At 32.4% G+C, this 23,750-nt stretch overlaps 1 protein-coding gene across 4 annotated transcripts in view; it reads left to right on the top strand.

Annotated features, from left to right (window-relative positions):
* The first annotated feature begins 3,689 nt into the window (after window positions 1-3,689).
* Window positions 3,690-23,750, top strand: part of LOC142326583 (putative phospholipid-transporting ATPase IIB) — a 115,531-nt gene continuing 95,470 nt past the window's right edge. The window contains exons 1-2 of one of the 4 annotated variants that reach the window (XM_075369176.1): window positions 3,690-3,860; window positions 10,517-10,701. In XM_075369176.1, coding sequence (XP_075225291.1) covers window positions 10,556-10,701 — 146 coding nt within the window. In that variant the 5' untranslated portion in view covers window positions 3,690-3,860; window positions 10,517-10,555. Of the gene's footprint in view, window positions 3,861-10,155; window positions 10,315-10,516; window positions 10,702-10,800; window positions 11,006-23,750 lie in introns of those variants that run through there. The other 3 variants (XM_075369171.1, XM_075369197.1, XM_075369190.1) reach the window with 3 other exon arrangements.

The following is a 23,750-nucleotide window of genomic DNA, read 5'->3' as shown; positions in this document are numbered from 1 at the left end:
TCTTTCCACATTTGTGGATATGAGGCCGAGGTCCATATTCTATTAAAAAAATCTAATATCCACGCTTTATCATCGTCGTTAAGCTTCTTGACGAATGCATACGGAAAATCGTCATATCGAGGTGAAGTATCACTGGAGTTTTGTAGAACATTATTGAATTCGACGAATGAAAACGGTACGTTATAAAAGAGGTCGTCTTCCGTTATAAAGTTTATGGATGCTTGCTCCCTTGAGATGCGAATGAAATCGATGTGATGATTTTCGTTGCTACTCATAGATTCGAACTGATCGACCAACAATTCAACTATAGCCTTTTAATCGATTACGACGACACCGGCTTGTTTGAGCGCGTTCAATGAACGGCTATCGGATCGGTCAGCTACGGCCCTAACCTTCTACCATACTTGCGTAGCAGATGTGTTACTATCGATGGAGGATACGTATGCTTCCCAGGATGCTTTTTTCGCAGATAATATTGTGCGTCTGGCGTAGGCACGATGTCTTTTATAAGATATTAGATTCTCCAGGGTAGGACGTTTCCTGAATAGATTGAAGGCTTTCCTTTTCCTACTAATTGCTATATTTACTTCGACTCCCCACCACGGCACACTTGGTTTCGTCGAAGTTGGGGTGGTTTTAGGAATGTTTTCCTTTGCCGAATTTATAATTGCCCGCGTTGCCTCTGTTATAACCTCATCGATGTTTCCAGTACAACTTGGCATAACGACGCTGTCTGTATAGCTAATCCAATCGGTACGTTTAAGACACCACTTCTGAATAAAACTTGGTGCTTTCCGCTGTATATTTGTTGTAGTTATAATCGGAAAGTGGTCACTTCCATGAAGGTGTTGGTAAACGTTCCAATCTAAGGAAAGCGACAATACTGGACTGCAAAATGACAAATTTCTGGCCGAACTTTCACTGTTTCGTATGTTGAAAAATGTTTCCGCACCTTTGTTTAACAGGAGTAGCTCGATGTTCGATATAAATTCTTCGACGTTGACGCTCAAGAGTGGCAACCTCCACCGTTTGCTCGTCGATCAAATACAACATCGGCACTTATCACATCATATCCACGTAGACGGAAATCATGTTCTGGCTTAAAGTGTGTTTCTTGAAGACACACGCATGCAGGGTTGTGCTAATTTATAAGTAGTTGAAGCTCAGGTAGGTGCGAGACACACCCACTAATATTCCATTGTATTATATTCTCCATTAACTTTATAAGTGTGGCTTACCCTTCGGCCATCCTTTTTTCTTTTTCGTAGTTGTACAAACCGAGTCAGCTAGCGACCCCACAGAACCGCAGTCACTCTCCTCACCTGAGACTAACATAGTCCCAGGGTTCGGCAGAGTTGCGCTTTGTATAAGAACGGGATTCGGTGGTTTCGGCAATCCGGTCGAAGATGGATGAATTGTCAGCGGCGCCGTCACGCCTTGTGTCGTTTCCATTCTCTCTAAGTTGACTACAACAGAGGTACCGGTCTTCTGCAGCCTCTGTCCTTTTGGTGGCTTATCCCCTTGCGGGAAATGTAAAGGTTCCGGAGAATATTTGACGTTTGATAAACTCGATGTCCCCGTATTATTAGCTTTGGACTGCTTCTTACTGCTACGTTCAATCTCCTCAGTAATCTGTCGTGTTTGCGACGTCAATGGTTCATTTGATTTGGCGATGACGTTCGCCCTCTGACTACTAGTCGACGGCATTGGTTCAACTGTAGCAAATTTCCTTTCCATAAATTTGTCTAAAACCGTAGTTAGAACTGGTGTCAATTGCTTGAGTAAGCTATCAATCAATTGTGACGAAGACGTATCCGTGCTAGGCGCATCCGTTTGCTCAAAGAATTTTTTGCCCGGCGTCTGCGCATTAACCATTTTCTTCGCTTCAAGATAACTAATTTTCTTGAGAACTTTAGTCTCTTATATCGCGATCTGTTTCTTGAAAGCAGGACAATTCCTAGATCTTGCTGAATGCTGTCCTCCGCAATTGACACAAAGGGATTTTCTTACAGAGTTCACCATGGATTGCTTGGCCACATGCACAAATCTCTTCACGACTATATCTGTCCGAGATATGCCCAAAACGTTGGCATTTGAAATACTCATCGGGGGTGGGATATAGGCGCGCATATTCAACCGATGGATTCCGGCCCTCACTTTTCTTCTTCTTCGACGATGGCGTCGAAGGAGGAGAGACTTCAGAACGAGGGTGTTTGCCCTCAAGGTTGTCCGGGGTTACCGAACGAAGGTTTAAAGTTTTTGATTCCATAAGAGTGTTACAGAATAATTCGTCTCTGGCTCCCCACCCACCACGGAGCCGCACATTTGGGACGCCCACCTGGACGCCAGGCCTACCAGAGAGATATATATCCCAATCCACCCGAAACAGAAAACTAATCCTGCCAAGGTATCTCGGGCTCTCACCTGTTTACCCGCCTTTTCCGCAAGCGGAAGGTTCAGTCGTAAACGAGCCGATTGACCGGCAGTGGGTAGCAAACCGGCCTCCTGTTTAGCTAAAGTAGGGGCCAAAGCGCTATATTGCTACATCTAGCCGTGGTTTTCCAGACCAACGGCGAGGTTTCATTCAAGCGCCAGGACCCCCATTTTCAGCGACACAGGTCTCCGCGCACGGCAAACACGCAGGGGAGTTCAGTTTCGAAATGAAAAACGACAGTGATCCATACTTCCATGACCACATGACCTAGAATGGACTTTGACCATAGCTCCGTTACATGGCTTGGAGTATCGTGCAAGTCTGAGACAAGTACACAGCCGTTGTCCCCGGACGTGGATCGTAGATGTTACTGATCCGGACGTGGAGATGGATTTACTTCAGGGGATTATTATTTTTATTAGTATTGTTATAGAATTTTATTGTAATAAATGAAAGTTGAGGTAGTATAATATTAAAAAAATTACTTTAGTTACATGATAAATTTTATTTTTATAAAAAACTGAACATTTTTAAAGTAAGCCATCTCAAATTGCTCTTATTACTACACACATATAAATTTGATGGTTATTGTATATAGAGATGCACACATAAGACCAAAATTCTAAATATTGTATAATTTCACAGGTAAACACATTTTTTAGCTTTCCAGTGAGTTACAGCAACTCAAATATCTCAATCAAGAATATGAAGCTTAACTATTTGGGTGCATTATCATACATTCATAAACTAATATAAATCCTGAAAATACCAAAATTTAATGAGATTTAAAAGTAGACTATTGTTTTATGCTGTCATCTTTTTTATAGGCATTCATGGACTGCGTTGTTATTTTTAAGTTATATGATAAAAAGTTATAATTTAGAAAGATACTTATTTCAACTGAGTATGTGTCAAATATTGTGTGTGGACTGTGCTGGTATTCAAATTATTTGCAAAGGATGTGTGTGGGATGTTTTGTAGTGTTTTTATCTATTTCATTCTATTACTTTTAAATTTGTCAAGAAATATGTGTATAATTGTATTTATCATTCTACATATGTAACTCATTACATCCATATAAAGTTAGATAAGCTCTGCTATAAACAAGTATAAAATAAGAGAAAGGCTATAGTATAAAATAATTTAATGATGTAAAATTAAATATTACTACTTAACTTTACTAATTATGAGTAAACAATAAAAATAATGTAATGACTTCTTTCAAATGTGACTATCCTTTATGGAATTGAGTATTCAAAAGAATACCAGTGACAATTGGTGTTAAGTAATAACAATCATTTGGTTGAGCTGAGATCATCTCCACCAGAGGTAATAATAACATTAACATGAACATACATAAAAAGTGTGCAAAAATCAGTTTGACGACAGTTGTAAGTTTCCTCATCAACATTATGGGATACCGCAAGTAAGTCATCTATTTTTATTATTATTATCTTTTATGACTGCATAGGATCACTTTAGTCAGTCCATTATCCAAATTTCTTCGATGGGACTGTTTGGTCTTGTGGTGCTCCCAGTACTTTTTCATATTCCGATCTTAGTGCCCTTTCTAGAGTTGAAAATGTTTATGTTATGAGTTTTTTCTGGTGAGTGTGAAGCAAGTGTTTTTGTTCTTCATTTTCTTGTTTAATTTTATCTCTTGTGTCTTCTGGTGTAAGGCCAATTTCCTTCAGATCCTTTTGATGGGTTCTAACTCTTTCTACATGACTTAATTGGGCACAATCCACTACTGACTGTCTTTCTGGTACTTTTGTTTTATTGATGCAGGTTCTTCCAATTCTTTTGTTGATTTTCTTCAGTCTGTCTGTCTTTGATTGTTTGTTCAGGTAGAAGGGTGTTTCTGCTGCATAAATGGCTTATGATATTATAACTGGGTTGTAATGTCTTATTTTTGTGTTTATTGATAAGCATTTTTTATTGTAAGTGTATCAGGTTAATTTTTGAGCTTTAGTTATTTTTTTTCTTGGACTGAGGTTTTTTTGTTTAGGTTGTTTGTTATTATTTCTCCAACATATTTAAATTGGGTTAGTATTTTGATTTTATTACTGTTTATTTAATTCTTTTAATCTTGTTGGTTTTTGGGGCATTTTTCAAATTTCTGTATTAATTTCTGTCTTTTTGAATGATATTTTGAGGCCAATTTTATTTGCAATGTTTTGAAGTCCTAATATCTGTGATTTAGCTTTGCTGATGTCATTTGCTAGCAGTGCCAAGTCGTTGGTGAAACCAAGACAGTTTGTTTTGATTTTTTGTCCAATTTTTACTGGGGAGGCATTTTTTGAGCCATTCCCTCGTTACCATTTCTACAGCATAGTTGAATAATAGCGGTGAGAGCCCACTGCCTTGGCACAGTCCTGTTTTGATCTCAAATGGTTCCAAGAGATCGCCTCTGAATTTTACCTAGTGTTTGTGAGAGTCAATAATCCAAAGTGTCTTAGAATATTTAGTAGGGATTCTCTGTGGACGCAGTCATGTTTCTTTTGCTGTTGTAATCCATTATTAGTTTGAGATTATGATCTGTCTGGACAGCTCCTCTAGTCTGAAACCACCCTAGTATTCTTCTAGTTCTTTCTCAAATTGTGAACCGACCCTGTTGAGGATGATTCCTGAAAGAATTTTGTATGTTTTTTCTAGGAGTGAGATCCCCCTATAATTGTTAGGGTCTGTTTTGTTCCCTTTTTTGTGTAATGGATAGATGAGGGCTGTCATCCAGAGTTCCGGTAGTTCTTCTTTCCAGATGTTGACAACTGTTGATGAAGGGCAATTTTTACTGATCTGCTGCTGCTGCTTTGTAATTCTTTATCTCACCCAGTGCTTGGTAGACTTCTTTTGTTGTGAGAGGATTGATGTTTTCTGGTGGTTTGTTATTCGGATGTTGATGTTGAGGTTCAGAAGTTCTTCATAATTTAGGAGTTTCTTGAAATATTTAGCTAGGATTTCTGCGTTATCTTTATTGTTATGGGCCAGTTTACAGTTTTCATTCTTTACTAGTAGGGTTGAGGGTTTGTATTTTTGGAGCTAATTTTTTCAGGTTTTTCAGTAGCCTCTCGACTGTGTTTTATTGAATTCTTCTTCTATTGACTTCAGAGTGTCTTTATGCTGTTGTCTTTTTATTCCCTTTAGGGTTCGAGTAGTTTCTTTTCTTTGCTTTACTAGATTTTGGAAGGATGTTTCTGAATTTTGGAATTTGTGAAATAAAACATGTTTTTTGTGTTTTCTTCACATTTGTTGTTCCCCCATTGATGTTTTCTACACGATTTTATTGGAGCTAATTCTTTTATGATTTGTTTAAGGTTGTTGACTAGATCTTCAAGTTTATCTGTGATTGTTATTTTTTTGGTTGCTTTTTGGTAATTTTCATTTTGGATTAGTTGGGTAGGATCCCTTTTAGTTTTAGAGGCTTGGGTTTGATGCTTTCTTTGGGGAGTAAACTTAATTTTAATTTTAACTATAGTGATCTGAACATGTGTCTACTCCTCGGAGGCCTTTTACATTGTAGATCTACTTATGGTGGTATTTTTCCGTGAAGGCATGGTCTAGTTGCCATTCTCTTTAAGTGTGGTCAGGGTGTTTCCAGGTTTTGAGTTTTTGAAGTTTCCTCTTGAAATATGCCATATTTCAAGAGCCATTTATTTATAATAAAAAAGTAAATTTTATTATTTAATTAAAACATATTTTCGGATCTCTTTCAGAGTTCCCCCCCCCAAAAAAAAAAAACAATTTGTTAACCAATCGGCCAAAAATCAATATATTTTTATTATCCAATAAGCATTAGGTGGGAATAAGCATATTTCAAAATAAAAAGTAAAAATTCATTGCAAACAAAATATATTGAAAGAAAAATTTTGGTACAGGGGAATTCAATATTCTAACATTATAATTCAAATAATAATAACCTTAGTAATAAACAGTAATGTTTTGAATATTTAAATAATAAATTCAGTAATTATTGCAATTATTTATTTAAATAATCAAAACATTACTGTTAATTAGTTGAGGTTAGCGAGCGTAGGTTAAGTTTGGTTGATTATAATTATAATTTATATCTATAATTATAAGTAATAATGTTATATTTTTAATATGTAAAATATGATAATATGGAGAATGTTTAAAAAAACCAGTATAAATGAGCATGTTAGTGTGTTATCGGTTATTTCTCCAACTGATTATTGTTAATATCAATATTTCCTGCTATTTTGGAACATGCATATTCCCTCCTAATTCTTATTGGGAAATACATCTATTTTTGACACATTGGTAAAAAAATTAAGTGTTTGAGAGGGGGAAATTCCAAAAAAAGATCCATACTTTCTTTCACATATTCAACTTAATCCTAAAAGATTACTATTTATCAGCTGTCATAATTAATATTTTTACAACATTGGCTAGGTTGGCTACTTTACACACAGTTCAATTATGCTTTCCACTGCTTCTAACCAGATTTAATGTCCAGTGTGATAAGCAGCATTTTAAAACCATACAATGATTTCATTTAAAATTAACGTGCATGATGTATTATTCATATTTCTTTTAAAAGATATTTTAATGACAATAACATCACTTTTATAAATGGACAAAACAGATACCAAAATCAAATAATATGTAATCTATGTAAATATAAAAATAATTACCCATAAGAAGGCCTAGCATAGATTTTTCAAAATATTCATCAGAAAAATCTTAGTTTTAGACATATATTCTTCTTCATGAGTTATCAGCAGATATTTCATTAATAGGTAGGTATAGTTACATTTTAGTACAGTTACAATGCGTAGTATTTAATATAGTTACATTTTAATTTAAATTCACATTAAATATTTAGTACAACATAGTCATGAGGGTTTATTTAACAGCACTGATTAATGGTAAACTTATCATTTATCACTGCGGATTTAATGAAAGTAATGATCTTTATTTACAAACTAAAAATTATATATGACAATAAAGTCTATATGACTTTGCAGTATAGCATGAAGATTTTTTTTTGTAAAACTGCATTTTACTTGCATTTCACAGAGTGTTGGCATATTGATATACATCAACACATTCAACTTGGTGGTGTTAGGAAACCACTTCACTTTCTCTAATAGGCCTGATTTAGAACTTGTTACTTTGGGAATGGCTATGCAATTTCAGAAATACCTTGCGCTTCATGTCAAACCCCCTATACCTATAAAAGTTTGACATCTAACATTTTAAGGTTCTATAAGAGAAGGTTAATTAATAAATTTTCATCACATTTCAATGCAGACACTTGCAAGTTATAAAACCACCTGATCTATAATAAAAAGGTACTTGTGCATTATCCAGCATGCGTATAATTTACACTCACTTCACTCGCTAACTTCATCTAATTAACATTAAATATACAAATTATTAATAAGAAAAGTGATATTTGGTGTTAAAGTAATAAATAAATAATACATGATGATAAGAAAAATATATAAGGTAATATGCATGCTGGTTAATGCAAAAGTACACAGAAATTTTTTATATACTTTTCATGAACTAAAAAAACTTTACACTTTTTAACTACACAATTTTGTAGTAATTGATATTGTGAAATTGAAGAGTTTATTTTTAACAAAAAGTTTTTAATTTGAATGTCATTCAATCATTTTTATTATCTTTTACCCTTATGCCTTGGTTTCTTTTACTCTTGTTTGTTATCCAATTGTAGTGAGGTCTCTAGATAGTACACAACCTAGAGGTTGTGTACTTTCAGTGGAGAACTCAGCAGAATGAAACCTAGTTACTCTAATTAAATTTTAATATTGTTACCTCATTTCTGTCTCCCAATCATTTATCCAGACTCAAGCAATACAATAAAAATAGCCTGCCTTCATTGTTGACTGGCCATAAACGTTGGCCGGCCTCTGTGGCATGAGTGGTAGCATCTCGGCCTTTCATCCGGAGGTCCCGGGTTCGAATCCCGGTCAGGCATATTATTTTCATACATGCTACAAATTGTTCATCTCATCCTCTGAAGCAATAACTAAGGATGGTCCCAGAGGTTAAATAGATAAAACAACCTGCCTTCATATTATTCAATCCTTCCTATATATATTTTTTTAAAGTATTTCATGGCTGACCAAATACTGTAATATTTACAATTCTAAATTATGAATTAAAATTTCAATTAATAACTGAATCATAAAATAATTAATCTTAATAACTGATTACAAACATAAAAAAATCAATTTTCTTGTCTCACCACCAAAAAACAGCTACCAATAAAAGCACAGTTTAAAATATACAGAAACCCCCTTAACAATGGCCCTACAAAAGCTGATGTTTTATTTATAACACTCATCACCCAGATTCACAAACTCTCAGCTTTTTTAAGTATGATCTACAAACTATTCAAACATACCCTTGAAACTTGAAAATCACATGGAAAAACTAAACATCATAAAATATGTATCATAGACAAATATAACAACTCGCTGACTGGCCTATTTCTTCAATAAAGAAATTTATAATATAAACAAGAACAACCAAAAAAAAAAAAACATATAACACTAACTAACATAAGCAAAGTTTAATAGAAAACAGCTTTTAAATTTAAAAATTGAAAAAAGAGGCAGTATCAGCTTCAAAATAAAAATAAGCCATCAAAAACACAATCACCAAACAAAAACCTGAAATTTATTAAAAAAACTCCTCACTGCAGATTGTTCTATGTTAAATGATCAGGATGCAGATTCAAACAGTGAAACAATGAATACGTAATTTATTTGTTTAATTTTTTTAGACACTAGGCTGATGCTTAAGTATAATTTTGTAATGATGGATGAATTTTATATTACTTTTTTGGAATAAAAAATGAAGATTAGAAGAAAGAACTTCATTTTTTAGAATTTTTTTTTTTTTTTTTTTACAAATTTAAAGTTGAGTTATTCTTGCTAGCAAAAGAACTTATAAATCCACTTTACTACTTCACTTACATTACGCATTTGCAGTTTAATAATACAGCTTTATAATATTAAAGTTCATTTTTTTCAAAATTTCATATGTAAACAGTTACTGATACCGATAATTCATTTACTCGATAAATATGAGCGAAATTATCTAATAAAACACTGCATTAATGAAGCATATATGTAATATTTAAAAATAACATTTCTTTAAAAATTTAATTTTCTATTGTTTACAAACAAGTACTCTATTATGTTGTAAATAAATGTAATATTTTAAATAAATACTAGATAATAACTTATAAAAAAAATAATAATCATACATCTTACTCCATAACTTCTGATTGTTTTTATGAAACAGCGCGGCATTTAAAATAAATGAATTTCAATTATACGTAGTATAATTTGAATAGTCTACGCGCACAGTAGGCACTTCCAAAACTACCTCTCGGCACAAGGCATCATTGTTGAAAAGAACAAAGAGATAAAACCACATTTAATTTCATAAAAGTTTTAAGGACGCAAAATATAGGAACTAAAAATTAACATACCTCTTTATTAATGAATTCTTAAGTGTATTTTATTTTTCTTAATCGCTAAGATTTTTTTTACCAGAATTCAAAATTATTGCAAATGAAATATTCATTTGCAAATATTACTGCAGATGTAAAAGATGGTATTATATTTATAAAAATTTTTGGTTTAGTAATATACTACCTTAAGAAACAGTAGTGTACTGAAAAAAATTGTGTATTTAACCTATTTCAATTTCCCATTAGCTACGTACTCTTATCAGGCATAACAGGGGAATACGTATCATTCATTACTAATTCGATTTATTATTTTAGTAGTGTTGGTGTTGGATGGAGTTCGAATTATTAGTGAATTATTTTAATTTATTTAACATTTTTATATGGAATGCCACTTACCAGACTTAAAAGAGTGAGTTTTTATTAATAATAACCATTAATTTATTTGTGGTTAGTGATATATAATCTTGCTAGATGGCGCCATGTTTGTTATGTATAGTTTCTAATTTCTTTGTTTATGTTCGGAAGTGCTATTCGTTGGTTACACTTTGTATTTTTATTTTGTAATTAATTATTTGCAATTTTATGAGTTACGTATATTCCTCTTATTTTAGGGGAATCGGTCTGTCAACTGGGAAGTTATTCCTCTTGTAATGAATTCAGAAGAAAGAGATTTCGAGACAGACGAAACCGATTATCTACTCCAACCTCTAGATCGTGATTACTTTGGAACCAGACATCATAGAAGAAATAGCGTAATGCTTTGCTGTTCAAAATTTTTCAAGTTTTTGATGTGTGGGTATGTAACATGGACGAATTTATTTTAGACATAAGTTATAGAGAAGAGGTTATGAATTTTGTTAAATTCTGTTTACTTCTGTGAAATCTAGAGGGCAGTGGTTATTGAATGAGCCGCCATATCGTGTGATGTATATTTTATTGACAGGTTTTCGAAGAAGGTCGGGTTGAGTTTTTGTGTAATTTAAACCAATTATGGCATCTTCTTCGCTATGCCTTGTTGAAATGTCGTCGTCAACAACTCAACTAGTAAAAGAAGATATACCTTTGATTTCGAAGCCACCGGAGAGCAACTCTTGCATCAGGTCTTTTCAGTCGAATATTAATTTTTTATTTTAACTTTTTTTTAATGCCATTTCATTTATTGAGTTAGGTTTACTTTTTGATTTTATTACCAAAATTAGAGAAACATTTCTATTGTGGTGGAAGTTACACCAGTTCAGCATAAAAGAATTCCTATTTCACCTTTCCCAATCTCTATTTGTCCTCATCTAAATTATCCGGAATTTCCTGTTTTGTGAATTGGTGAATTATTTTTGTTTTCTGTTACTCCGGCCTTAATTTTTTGGTAAAGGAATTATTTTATGATTATCATCATACTTTATCAACTAAACCCCATGACATTCAGTTGGTTAATTATATTCTATTTGTAGAAAACAGCTTTGTTAATATGGTCTTTGATGAAACATATTACATAAATTGCTACTTATATAAAAATATATAGTTATGTGTAATTAGGTTAATTCTCTCACTATTAGGTAGTTACTGCATTCATAATACCTTATAAGATGTGGAAATTATTTCAGTCCAGTTAGTTACAAAAGGTAGAGGACAGAACAAAAATTAAAAGTAAGTTTGATATTGAAAATATACAAATTTGTATACTGTTGGTGTAAAATAAGAGATACAGTTAACAAATACAAGTTCTAAATTCTTCTCAGAATTGTTTTAATCTGTACTTTTGCCCAGGTTACAAAGTCCCTCAACTACATTTGAACCTTATCAAAAAATTATTGCTGTGTATGAAACATTCTGTTCCTGACAAGTGGTGTTTTAATTTCTTAGTATGAATTATGATTTATTGTATAATTTAAAAAAAATGAATTTGTGGATGCTCATAGCTAAATTTTTAATGAAAATTTTGGATCTCAATATAAAAAAATTTAATTGTATAGATAATTTAGTCATGTAATATTGTTTAAAAAGATTTCTATGTTTAGGTTTTTGCAAGTTTTTTAAATTAATTATTATGCATTATCAGCACACTGAACTTTCATTGTTTTTTGTGCATGAGTTTGACATGTAGAGTTTTTTTGTTGGTAAGTGATTGAAATTAGTAAGAGCTCAGAAGTTTATATTAATTGATTTATGTATAGTTTCCTTACAGTATTTGTAAATGTTCCGAGATAGGCTTTTTGCTTCGAAGTATTTATATAAATTTATCAACATCAAATCACACTTTTTCTAAAATCTTTATTTTATAGGATACTACTTATTTTTTAAAATTTAATGTAACAAAATCATAGTGAAAGTATTGTAGTAAAGTCTCATTTTTCATTATAATCAACTGGTGTCTTACTTGACAGGTGGTCATCTCTTATGTCCACTTGTAGTTTCCAATCTTCACCCTATCTACTAACCTTGTTGTTCCTTGCTTCCTTTCTTCTTCTACTGACCCTACTAATGCAGTTGTCAAGAATCCACATCCTCTAATCACATGTCCTAAATCAGTTTCCTTTTTTTTGCGTGAATTTCCTGCATAACTGCTCTTTCTTCCTCCAGTTCATTACTTCTCCAATTCTCACTTTATCTGTCAATCTTATTTTCTCCATATTCACATCTCAAAGATTCTCTCCCTCTTTGTTATCATCCATGTTTCACTCACATACGTAGCACTTTAGTAATTCCAAACTTACTATTTAGTAATTCCCTCTTCTGAATGAAGGCTTTCTTTGCCATTGCTATCATTTCTTTTATCTCCATTGGGGTTTTCCGGTCCTGTCATCATAGAACCCAAACAGTTATAATTATTTTTTCCTATTCTTATTTTTATTATTCTATTCTACCACTAAACAATCCATCTTTGTTTTTTACTTCCAGTACTTTAGATTTCCAATATTTATTCTAATTCCTTTCTCCAGGTTATAATTACCTTATCATCAGCAAAATTTATACATCTTATTTTTCATCCTCCTATACTTATTCCTTATTCTCATCTAATAAAGACCTTGTCTTATCTTCAATGTAAATGTTGAATAATGTTTGTGGTGGGCAGCATCATTGTATAACACCTTGACCTAGCCCTACCAAGTCAGTCAAATTCTTACTTAACTTTCATTGTTGCAGTTTATCTCATGCATGATTTTTTTTTTTTTTTTACCTTCGGGTCCGTATTCAAACAATTTATTCTGCAGAGGATGAGATGAATGTTTTGTAGCGTGTGTGAAAAATGCCATGCCTGACCGGGATTCGAACATGGCATGGCATTTTTCACACACGCTACAAAACATTCATCTCATCCTCTGCGGAATAAATTGTTTGAATACGGACCCGTAGGTAAAAAAAAAAAAATCATGCATGAGATAAACTGCAACAATGAGCAATCGTGCATGATTACTTAATTATACTTCTGTCTTTCCATTCTTTTTTTTCTCTTTTAAGAATTTCTATCATTTTCTCCCATTTGGCTCTATAAAATGCCTTCAGTAAATTTTATCAAATATTCATTCCTTTTCTCCTCTTATATATCTCTTTCTAACCATCCACAAGAGCTTGGTAGCATCTCTGGTTCCTTTTCCTTTGTTCTGTGTTGTGTATGTTTTCTGGTAACAGTTTTCTTCAGAATTGGTACCATTACTGTTTTCACAGTCTTCAGGCTATTCTCCCTTACTCTAAATCCTATTATATAGTTCAGTTATTTCTTCAACTCCTCCTTCCTTTAAGCACTTATAAAATATTAAGTTCATCTATTCCATTGATTTTTTATTCATTTATTTAATTGTTTTCTGTACTTCTCATTTTAATATCAATGATTCTTTTATCCTCTTCAACTACTTCCCATTCTTTTTCTGTATTTAGTTATTTCGAGTTCTCTCTTAAAATAAACAGGTCTTTCACATTCTCCTTCCGTCTTTGCCTTACTTATTTCTTTTCATGTAGCATTTTACTGTCCTTATCCTCAGTTTTATTTTATCATTCCCTTTCCATTGTCCTATGTAATGCTCTTCACCCTCCTATAAATCATATCATACTGCCCTTTCTTTTCTAGATCCTCAATATCATTGCTTTCTTCCTTCTACCACTTTTCCCTAGGTTTTGTATTTCCTTCCTTGGAATTTTTTCAGAATCCAACAGCCAATTTTTATAAATTTTTTTTAACTTAACACTTGTAAAATGGCTTGTTTTTGAATGCTTAATTGAAAATATGTTTAAGAAATAAGGTAAAATGATAAATTCACCGAAAATATTTATTTAATTTTTTTATTGCTACTCATCAATTTTATTCAAAAATTGGTCTTCCATATGTACCTGAGAGAGGTCCAATATAAGCATTATTGCTTTTAATTATAAATATATTCTAACCAGTAAAAAAATATTAAGTATGAGAAATAACTCAAAATAACTTAATATTACCTTAATATATGTATGTTATTTATTATATCACTGAATAAAGTGGCTCTGTACACTTTTGCTTCAGTTGTAGAATAGTTAATAGTCCTGAAAAAGCAGTGAAAGTTTTGCAAGAAAGAAAAATATTACAAACTGTAAGATGTTGTAAAAAAAAAAGCATGAAATGAAATTAAATTAAAGTGCAAACAGTATTCGTGGGTTGTGCAATAAATGATCATGTCACCAAAAATATACATGTAAGAAAAGAAGCAATGTTAGAAGGCATCAAGTTAACACTTGAAAAATTTATTGCTGGGTTAACGAATATGCAAAAACTACATTTTTTTCTTAAAGAATTGAACTTGCAAACTGAAAGTATCACTAACTGGAAGAATTGTTTGCATGAAGTTTGTGCAGATACTCTATTGAAAGATTTGATAAAAAATTGGCACTCCCAACATGACAGTGGAGATCAACGAGTCTTCTTTTTCTCAAAATGAAAATACAATAGAGGAAGAATTCTCCCAAACCAGTGGATTTTTGATAGAATCTGTACAGAAACAAAACAGTGTTTTATATACGCTGTTCTGGATCATACAAAAGACACTTTACTTCTTATAATTAAAGCTCGTATCGAAAAAGGTGTAATAATTATATGTGATTAATGGAAATCTTACAATGATATTTCTCAACTTGGAAGAACACAACTTTTGACAACTCATTGTGAACCATTCTGAGAATTTTGTCGATCTTGAGACAGGGGCACATATACAAAATATTGAGAGTTTGTGGTGTGCCAAACAATGAAATAAGAAGGAAAAAGGAACATCCAGAGAATTAATGGAGATATAGATTTAGAAATGAAAATTTTTTTGAAGTAATACATCAACATATTAGTGAATTTGTTTCTATTTAATGATTGAAAAAAAGGTATATTTTGTTTTATTATTTTTGCTGTATGGATACTAGGGTTTTGTATTACGTCTAATGAGACAAAAAAGTTGTTCAATGAATGACCAAAAGATTGTATTTTATATTGTCTAAATATAAGTTTTGTTTTTTCAACTAAATTATTTTCTGTGAATTGTATCATTTTACCTCTATTTCTCCCACATGTTTTTAATTAAGCATTCAAAAACACGCTATTTTACAAGTATTAAGTTAAAATAAGTATTAAAAAATTTACTGTTGGATTCAAAAAAAGTACCCCCCCTTAACCAATTATTTAGTGTACTATATATTGCTTTTTCATTTTCTCTTACCTTATTATTACGAGGTGCGACAATAAAGTAATGGGACTGATGTGAAAAAAATGTTGCTTACCGTTTTAGTCATGTTTAGTGTTGTCTCCTTCAAAGTAGTTCCCCTCTGATTGCACACACTTATTCCAGCGCTTCTGCCATTGATGGTAACATTTCTGGAACTCATCTTCTGTAATATCCTCCAAGACCCTCGTCACAGCTTTTTGGACATCTTGTGTTGTTTGAAAATGGTGTCCCTTGACTGCCATTTTGACTCTTGGAAATAGAAAAAAGTCGCACGTTGTGATATCTGGTGAATAAGGTGGCTGTGGTAGTACTGAAATTTGTTTTGAGGTTAAAAATTGCTGTACTGGCAGCAGTATGGGATGGTGCATTATCGTGATGCAGAATCCAATTATCAGCAATGTTGGCACGGACACGAAGAACTCGTTTACGAAGTCTTTCTAAAATTTCTTTGTAGAAATGTTGGTTAACTGTTTGTCCAGGAGGCAACCCACTCTTTATGAACAATTCCCTTGGAATCGAAGAAGCACACAAGCATGCATTTCACTTTTGACTTTGACATGCGAGCTTTTTTTGGTCTGGGTGATCCCTTTGAGCAACATTGCGAACATTGGCATTTTGTCTGGATCGTATTGAAAAAAACCAACCTTCATCACCAGTGATAACACAACTCAACAAATCTGGATTGATTTCCGTTTGCTTTAACAGATCGGATGCCACATTTTTCCGTGTTTCTCGCTGTTGTATGAGATTTTTGGGGACCATTTTTGCACAAATCTTTCTCATACCAAGATCTTCAGTTAATATTAGACGAACTGTTTCTCGACTGATGTTGAGTTCTTCTGCAATCATTTTCACGGATAATCTTCGATCAGATTGTACGATTTCACGCACCCTGCTCAAGTTGACATCTGTCCATGAGGTTGATGGTCGTCCACTGCGGTCTTCATCTTTAACATTCGTTCTGCCTTCACTAAAAATTTTATGCCACCGAAAAACTTGAGCTCTTGACATAACCTTCTCTCCAAAAGCCTTCTGAAGCTTACCATTAGTTGTCGTGTTTTCACCCAATTTAACGCAAAAATAAATGGCATACCGTTGCACAATATTTTGCGGTTTCATTTCTGTGATGAGAGACACAAACACGTGTTCACTTATTATAGCACAACTCACGACTGAGCAGTTGCATCAATGTGCCGCTTGGACTAGAAGTAGCTTATAGACCAAGGTCAAAGATAGTGTGCCTATGAAAGCTGCAGGGTTGCCACATCTTGCAAAGAAAAATCAGTCTCATTACTTTATTGTCGCACCTCGTATACCACCTTCTTCCATTTGCTTTAGTATTTCTGTTGTTACTCATGATTTCTTGGCTCTGCCTACCTCATAATAACTGAATGTATTGTTATTACTAACTCTGCTGTGTTTACTTGCATCATGTTTTTTATTCTCGTCCAGGTCTTCTCATTTTCCTTTTTTCTTTCTTTGATTGCCTTAGTTTTCTCCCACTGTCTTCTTTTCAAATTTCTTCAGGTTTGTTTTAAGTTCCATTTTTTCAGAACCTTCACTTTCTCTGCTTTCTTTAAAGCTGTTCTCATTCCTATCAATTAGCACATGATAGATACTTTTCTGTTATTCCCCCCAATTTTCTTCCTTTTTTTTATCCAATTCACTCATATTTTTATGAAATTTAATTATCATTGTCAGTTTCAGTGGAGAAATGCATTTTTTATAGTTGGGGTAAACAGAAAAGACCCTGACATTGTTTTGAAATACGGATTACTGTATAGTTAAGGATCGAAATATTACAACATCAATTACTTATGTCAGTGTTGTCAATTAGCCCACACCATTCATCTTTCAGTAACTATTGCAATTATTTATTATTTAAATAATCAAAACATTACTGTTAATTAGTCAAGGTTAGTGACCGAAGCGTATCTTAAGTTTGGTTAGTTTATACTTATTAGTTCATTTCTACAATTAAAAATGCATTTCTCCACCGAAATTGACATTGATTATTAAATTTCATGCAAATATGACTGAATTGTCAAACCTTGCCCTATGGGGTGGAAAAAATGGGGTTTCAAAGACAAAAAAAATCATATCTCCACAGTATCGAATCTGTTTAAAGTGGTTGTTAGTCCTCTAAACATTACCTAAAACATTTGTCTGAAAAATGTTTTGATCAACCCTTACACAAAGGGATGACCAAAATGTTGCTGGAATTGTAAGTAGATGGGGCTTGTCATATACTAAACATGTGAAACTTTTTTCACATACAATCATTGTCGTATTGAGTAAATTTGTAGTTTTTCTTAACTTTAATGTGGAAACCTTTATCCCCCTACTTAGCACCGATGAAATCTACCTCCACCTTCCGACGTACCGAAAGAGATTTTTTTTGTTTTTTTAGATCTTTTATTCTAACCTGATATTTTATTAATTACACGGCAATGGAATTGAAACTAAAATTTTATTGAATAAATTAATTAGTAGGATAATATTGTCATTAAGCAGAAAGGTAGCATTCAAAAATATTGTATTTGTCAATTTTTATTGTACAGTAATTATGTATTTTCCAAATGTGTGGAAATTCTGTAGGTGTTAAAGAATCTTTCTTGACATACTTTTGTTAAAATCCTTGTTTTATAAAATTTTCCCCCTTTCCACTCCTCTAAAACTATAAACATCAATCATCTTTAGAATTACTGATTCCTAAAAGTAGGTAAAAATGAATATCTGTGGCAATTATAATATCTTCACACAACTTTTATTTTTTAGTTATTTTTTTTATTGGATTAATACCAGACTACTCATTGAATTTAATGTTTGAGGGGTATGTTTCTACCTAACTTCAAAGTGGATACCGATATTTATCAAATATGTGTAAAATTGAATCACTTCTGAGACGAGTGACACTGGGTGCAAGATGATTTAAGTACAAATAAAGTCAAGATTTATGCCATTATTTTTGCACTGGAAACATAATTTTTGAAAAATGCAATTTAATAAAAAATAAAAATCCTTTTAAAGAAGGTTTAAAGTATATTCCACAAATACTAAAAGTATTAGCGTTTTGTAACATTATGTATGAAAAATAGTTACATAAGGCCAAAAAAACTCCTGTGTAGTAAAAAGGTAATCATTTAAATTTTAATGAGAAATAATTGAAGTTAGTGTGGAAATGTAATTTAAAATAAAATTAGATTGAATTGTGAAAAATCCCGAAAATTTTAAATTTGTGCTGAAAAAAGGCAAAAGAATCAATGTCTTTTTGCTATAATCAAAATAATACATCTGTTTTTAATTTTGATTTTTACGAAGTATTTTGCATTTTTGTGAATAAGGTATCATACTCTTTTCCTATGCCCCGTGAGTGATGCCACTGCATATTAGCAAATTTGAAATGAAAAGTGAAAAACTATTATTCTGCATTTTTAAAACGTGTAAAACCATAATGTTTTTGATTTCATTTTTAACAAATTTTATTAGTCCTTTAATTGTCATAAAGATTAACTAACTTTTTTTAAAATTCTATCGCACATGTATTTGTTCATTTAAGACAGTTTGGCAATTTTAAAACTCTGAAATGGTTCCCTGCTATAAAAAAATAAATAATAACATAAATAATATAGTTGGGAAACAAAGGATATTTTCATGTGTTCGCAGCTCGACCAGGATATTGAGAGACTAACAAACTAAAAGTCTGTTATAAATACTATTTATTACTCTAAAAACACAGATTAAATAAATTTAAAAAAGTGATAACAATAATAAATACATGACATACAAAATAATTATTCAAATAAGGAAAAAAATTTGCTTAAAGACAGTTAAATTATAAAAATCAGAATAGTCTAATTTAATAAAAACTTTATAATGACCACTAATATTAATATCTAATATTGCATTAACAACAATATAAGATTATAAAAGTATAAAAATTCAATTATCTGCAAATATTATTACTTATGCTGTATACAGTAGAACTTCCCTGCAATTTATGAATGAACTTAATACTGTAATTTTCTCTACTGTTTACCAGTAACTCACCAAACAACTTCCTGCATTCATTCACTGTCCACACTGGAGTGTTTGTGATGTACTATTCACTCGTTACCAACCACTTACTGATAATGCCGTCACACAACCACATCGACCATGGCCTCGCAGAACTATTCCTCTTCCCATTGGTCCTAGCAATATTTATATCCCTTTGTCACATTAACATTCATAACTTAAATAGATTTTTTTTTAGAATCATCCTGTTACTAGTACTGAATAAATGATCAAAGAAAGGTAAAAAAAAAATTGAATGGCAAGTGTAAATAATCTAATAAAAACTGAAATAAAACTGAAGATTCTGAATATGACAGCTGTTGTAGTTTTTAGGATTTGGTATGAAGTCATTTTCATTGCATTTACTCATCAAGCTAGACTTGTGATGGACTTAAGCAAGCTTGACAGCATATAACGATAACAACGGGTGGAAGCTATTCATTTGTTACAACTGCAGTGTTTACATCTCTGTTTTTACACAGAAGTTTCTGGGTTTTAATCCTAGCAAGACTTAAAATTTTTAATATGCTACAGATTGTATCTCTCATCACACTTAATAACTGTAGGTTTCACACTTAGGATTAGTCTTATAATTACTTATGAGAATATGACAAAATATATGGGATTATCTGATGACAATGAAGTGGTGGACTTGCGTGTAACTGTCAAAGCACTTTTATGTTTTTATTTACAAACTTGACAGTTCCATAACATGGCATTTTTCATACACTACAAATTTCCATTTAGGTTAAATGACCACAGGAGTCGATACTCTTCCATCCCATAAAAAAATGTTTCCATAGCAATAAGATCTTTCAGTAAGTTGATGTGCATTTCAACAACGGCCAGTCATTCTCCCTGCCAAGCTGTTCTCAACTAATGTTTCTCAACAGAAGATTTAAATGGAATGAATTATCTAACTTGAACTTGAGCTGAATGTAAGTTTCCTTTCAGCTCAGGTGCAAGATAATATGTGAGCCACCAGATACTGATACATGTATTTTGATTGCTAAGAAAGAAAAGAGAGATGCATGTAAATACAATATTATTGGGTGTTATAAGTATGTCTTATAGAAATTGAAGTACATTTATAGATTTACAAGTTACTAATGTACAGCATCCATCCATGACATGATGTACTTTATTTCTTAAAATGAAGAATGAATAAGGCTTACCACCAAACCACTTCCAGTCATGTTTTGTACTACTGAGAAGCTAACTCAAACCTTTCCTGCTTTACATCTCTAATGAATGCTGCATCTTTCCCAACCAAGTCAGGAAATCCCCACTCACTGAAAGATTGATACCAGAAATTTCTTCTAGGATTTTGCATTTAATTGTAATCTGTTCTAACGGCCTCAGCAGGCTGATAGCAAACTTAACAAAGGCATCACATGAAGTAAACCTGTAATGAACAAATGAACTGAAACTGTGTTAGCCTGTTAATAAAGAGAGTAGATCCTTGCTTAGTATTTTTTTTCTTCTGAATGCAAGAGTGTTTAAGAGAGGCCTGTTAGTTTTATAAATTACCATCATTCCCAGATTTTTCCCAGGGTATTTGTGTCAATCTTTAGTATGCTCATTAAAGACTTATTTGAAAACTTTACTTCTCCATAGTTGAAATTATTTCACCAACAAACTCGGCATCTTAAACAGAGGAGGCATTTTTTCAAGTACATGCATTCTGCCTTTTATGCCTAGTGTCCTCATTCCTCCAAGCACCTTAAGGTCTCTTAGCTTTCAGCTTTTCTTCTGATTTCTCCAAAGACCTTCTGAGGATCACAAGTAAATGAGACAGAACTTTCCAAGTTAGAAAGAATAAGGTTTCTTCTCCCTTCATGTGATCCATTGTTGAGTAGGTGGCTCAGAGCAAGAAGTCTCATGCCATTTTGTAAAAACAGTGTTGCCCTTACATGATGAACTTCAGATAAACTTTCAGAGGTTTGGTTTTTCATTCCCCGGTAATCAGCATTTGTAAACCATGAAGTGAACAGAGAAACAATCTGTTATGTCATAAATACAAAGACTAAATGATTTCTCAATCCATCCATCCCATACTCATATTCGTTACGGGCAAGAATATCTACATCCTAGGGCTCACGTGCAGCAGTGAGGCTTTTGATAACTCCATCCTTGACACACAATTTCCCATGGTCTGAAGTAGCACAGAAAGGAAACTGCATAAGACCTCTGCAGAGCAAATAAGCCCTTAGTGGCCTCATTGCTACACAAACCTTTAATTGGAGGAACTCGTGCTTGCATTCTACATCCTGTTCCCTCCTGGCATACTATAATGATAGAAAAAATTAGTATAGCATTACATAGAATTAGGTTTTTTTTGGTGTGACTGATGATTCAGATAGTAAATGAATAATAAGAAAATTGAGACTGGATATTACCCAGGGCATGTAGCTGGGACAAACTAATTTAGCATAAGAATTGGTATTTGAATAAACCTATCTTTCCACTTTCTGACTGTAGTAAGGCCATCCATACTGTATATAGTTCAAATAAATAAATATACTTGTCTGTTTGGTAAGCTGAACAGCTCTTGACTAAACCCAAATGCACTAGCGTGTTAGGTCCCCTCAGTGTAAATCTTTACTTCTGGATTGAAGATATTAATCTTCATTAGGTAACTTAATTCAAAACAACAATTTAATGACCAAAGTTTCTGTGGAGGAGAAGTACACTGATGAAGTACGAGCTGTATATAAGTTGAACACGCTATATACTTGAAGAGGTAGCTTAGAAAAATGTATTATAAATTCTGTCAGCAATAAAACCTTAGAGATTTACAAAAATGTTTAAAAAAAGCCCATTCCTGTAAGCAAGTTTGTACACTCAATGTTGAATTTGCATTTATAATCAATTAGCAGAACTATTAATTTACATTCAAACATGTATGTTACCTTTATTCTATCATAATAAACAATGAATATTAATTAACGAATGAAGAAAATTGCTTAAACTGAAGTTAACTTTTTGTGAATTTGTAACCAAACGAATAAAAATTATATTGTATCTAAAACAAATCTTGCTGCAGTATTCATGGTCGTCAATACTTATATTTTTTTCTTGTTTTATAAAAGTAGTAGAGCACATAGATTCAATTAGATACGTATTTTCAATAATAGCAGATATGTAGATCTGTTGGTCTTGAGTTAGATCCCAGCTAGGGTCTGTCATTTTTTCACCAGTCATTTCATATTTCTCATTAAAGTACATAAGAAATCGAAAATATAAATCAGACCAATAACAATGTATTTTACATACTCAAACTTAGTTTAACACAACCCACTCAATATTAATAAATAAATTAATGATTATCAATGGCAGGCATTTGTTTAATTTTTCATAAATATCACAAATAATGGAAATTCTTAATTAAATAATTGTACTATAGCGGACCTCATAACCATCACAACATAACATGGGTGGCCATGAATCCTCAATCTGTAGTCACATCAGTGTGTACACTCATAATAACATTAAGATCTAAAAATATAAATTCCTTATCTTTTAGTATTATTTGGCTTTTAAGTCTTAATAATACACTGTATTATTTTTTTTAACCTTTGGTTCAACTTTTTGTAATGTTGATATTGTATTGCATTCATATATGATTAATGTACAGATTGGCTGGCTATGTTGATCCACCAGGTTGGTCTAGTGGTGAACTTGTCATCACAAATCAGCTGATTTTGAAATCGAGAATTCTAAGGTTCAAATTCTAGGAAAGGCAGTTACTTTTATACAGATTTGAATACTAGATCGTGGATATCAGTGCTGTTTGGTGGTGGTGGGGTTTCCAATTAATCACACATCTCAGGAATGGTCGGCCTGAGATTGTACAAGACTACACTTCATTTACATTCGTACCTATCAACTTCTTAAGTAATACCTTACACAGTGGTTCTGGAGGCAAAACAGAAAAAAGAGAGATTGGCTATGTTATTGTACACTAGAATAACATAGACAGTTAATTATAAGTTTATGTTGTATTGTTTAATACTGCTCTGGGTTTTGTTCTATTTGGTATTTTGTTTTGCATTCATCTCTCTTCAGTGGATTATTCATATATTGATGATTCTTTTCAAAAATATTTAGTAGAGTA

This window comes from Lycorma delicatula, chromosome 1 (assembly GCF_047948215.1).
Source record: "Lycorma delicatula isolate Av1 chromosome 1, ASM4794821v1, whole genome shotgun sequence".
Lineage (NCBI taxonomy): Eukaryota > Metazoa > Arthropoda > Insecta > Hemiptera > Fulgoridae > Lycorma > Lycorma delicatula.
The sequence above is the reverse complement of the archived record's forward strand: the minus strand, read 5'-3'. Positions and strand labels throughout refer to the sequence as shown.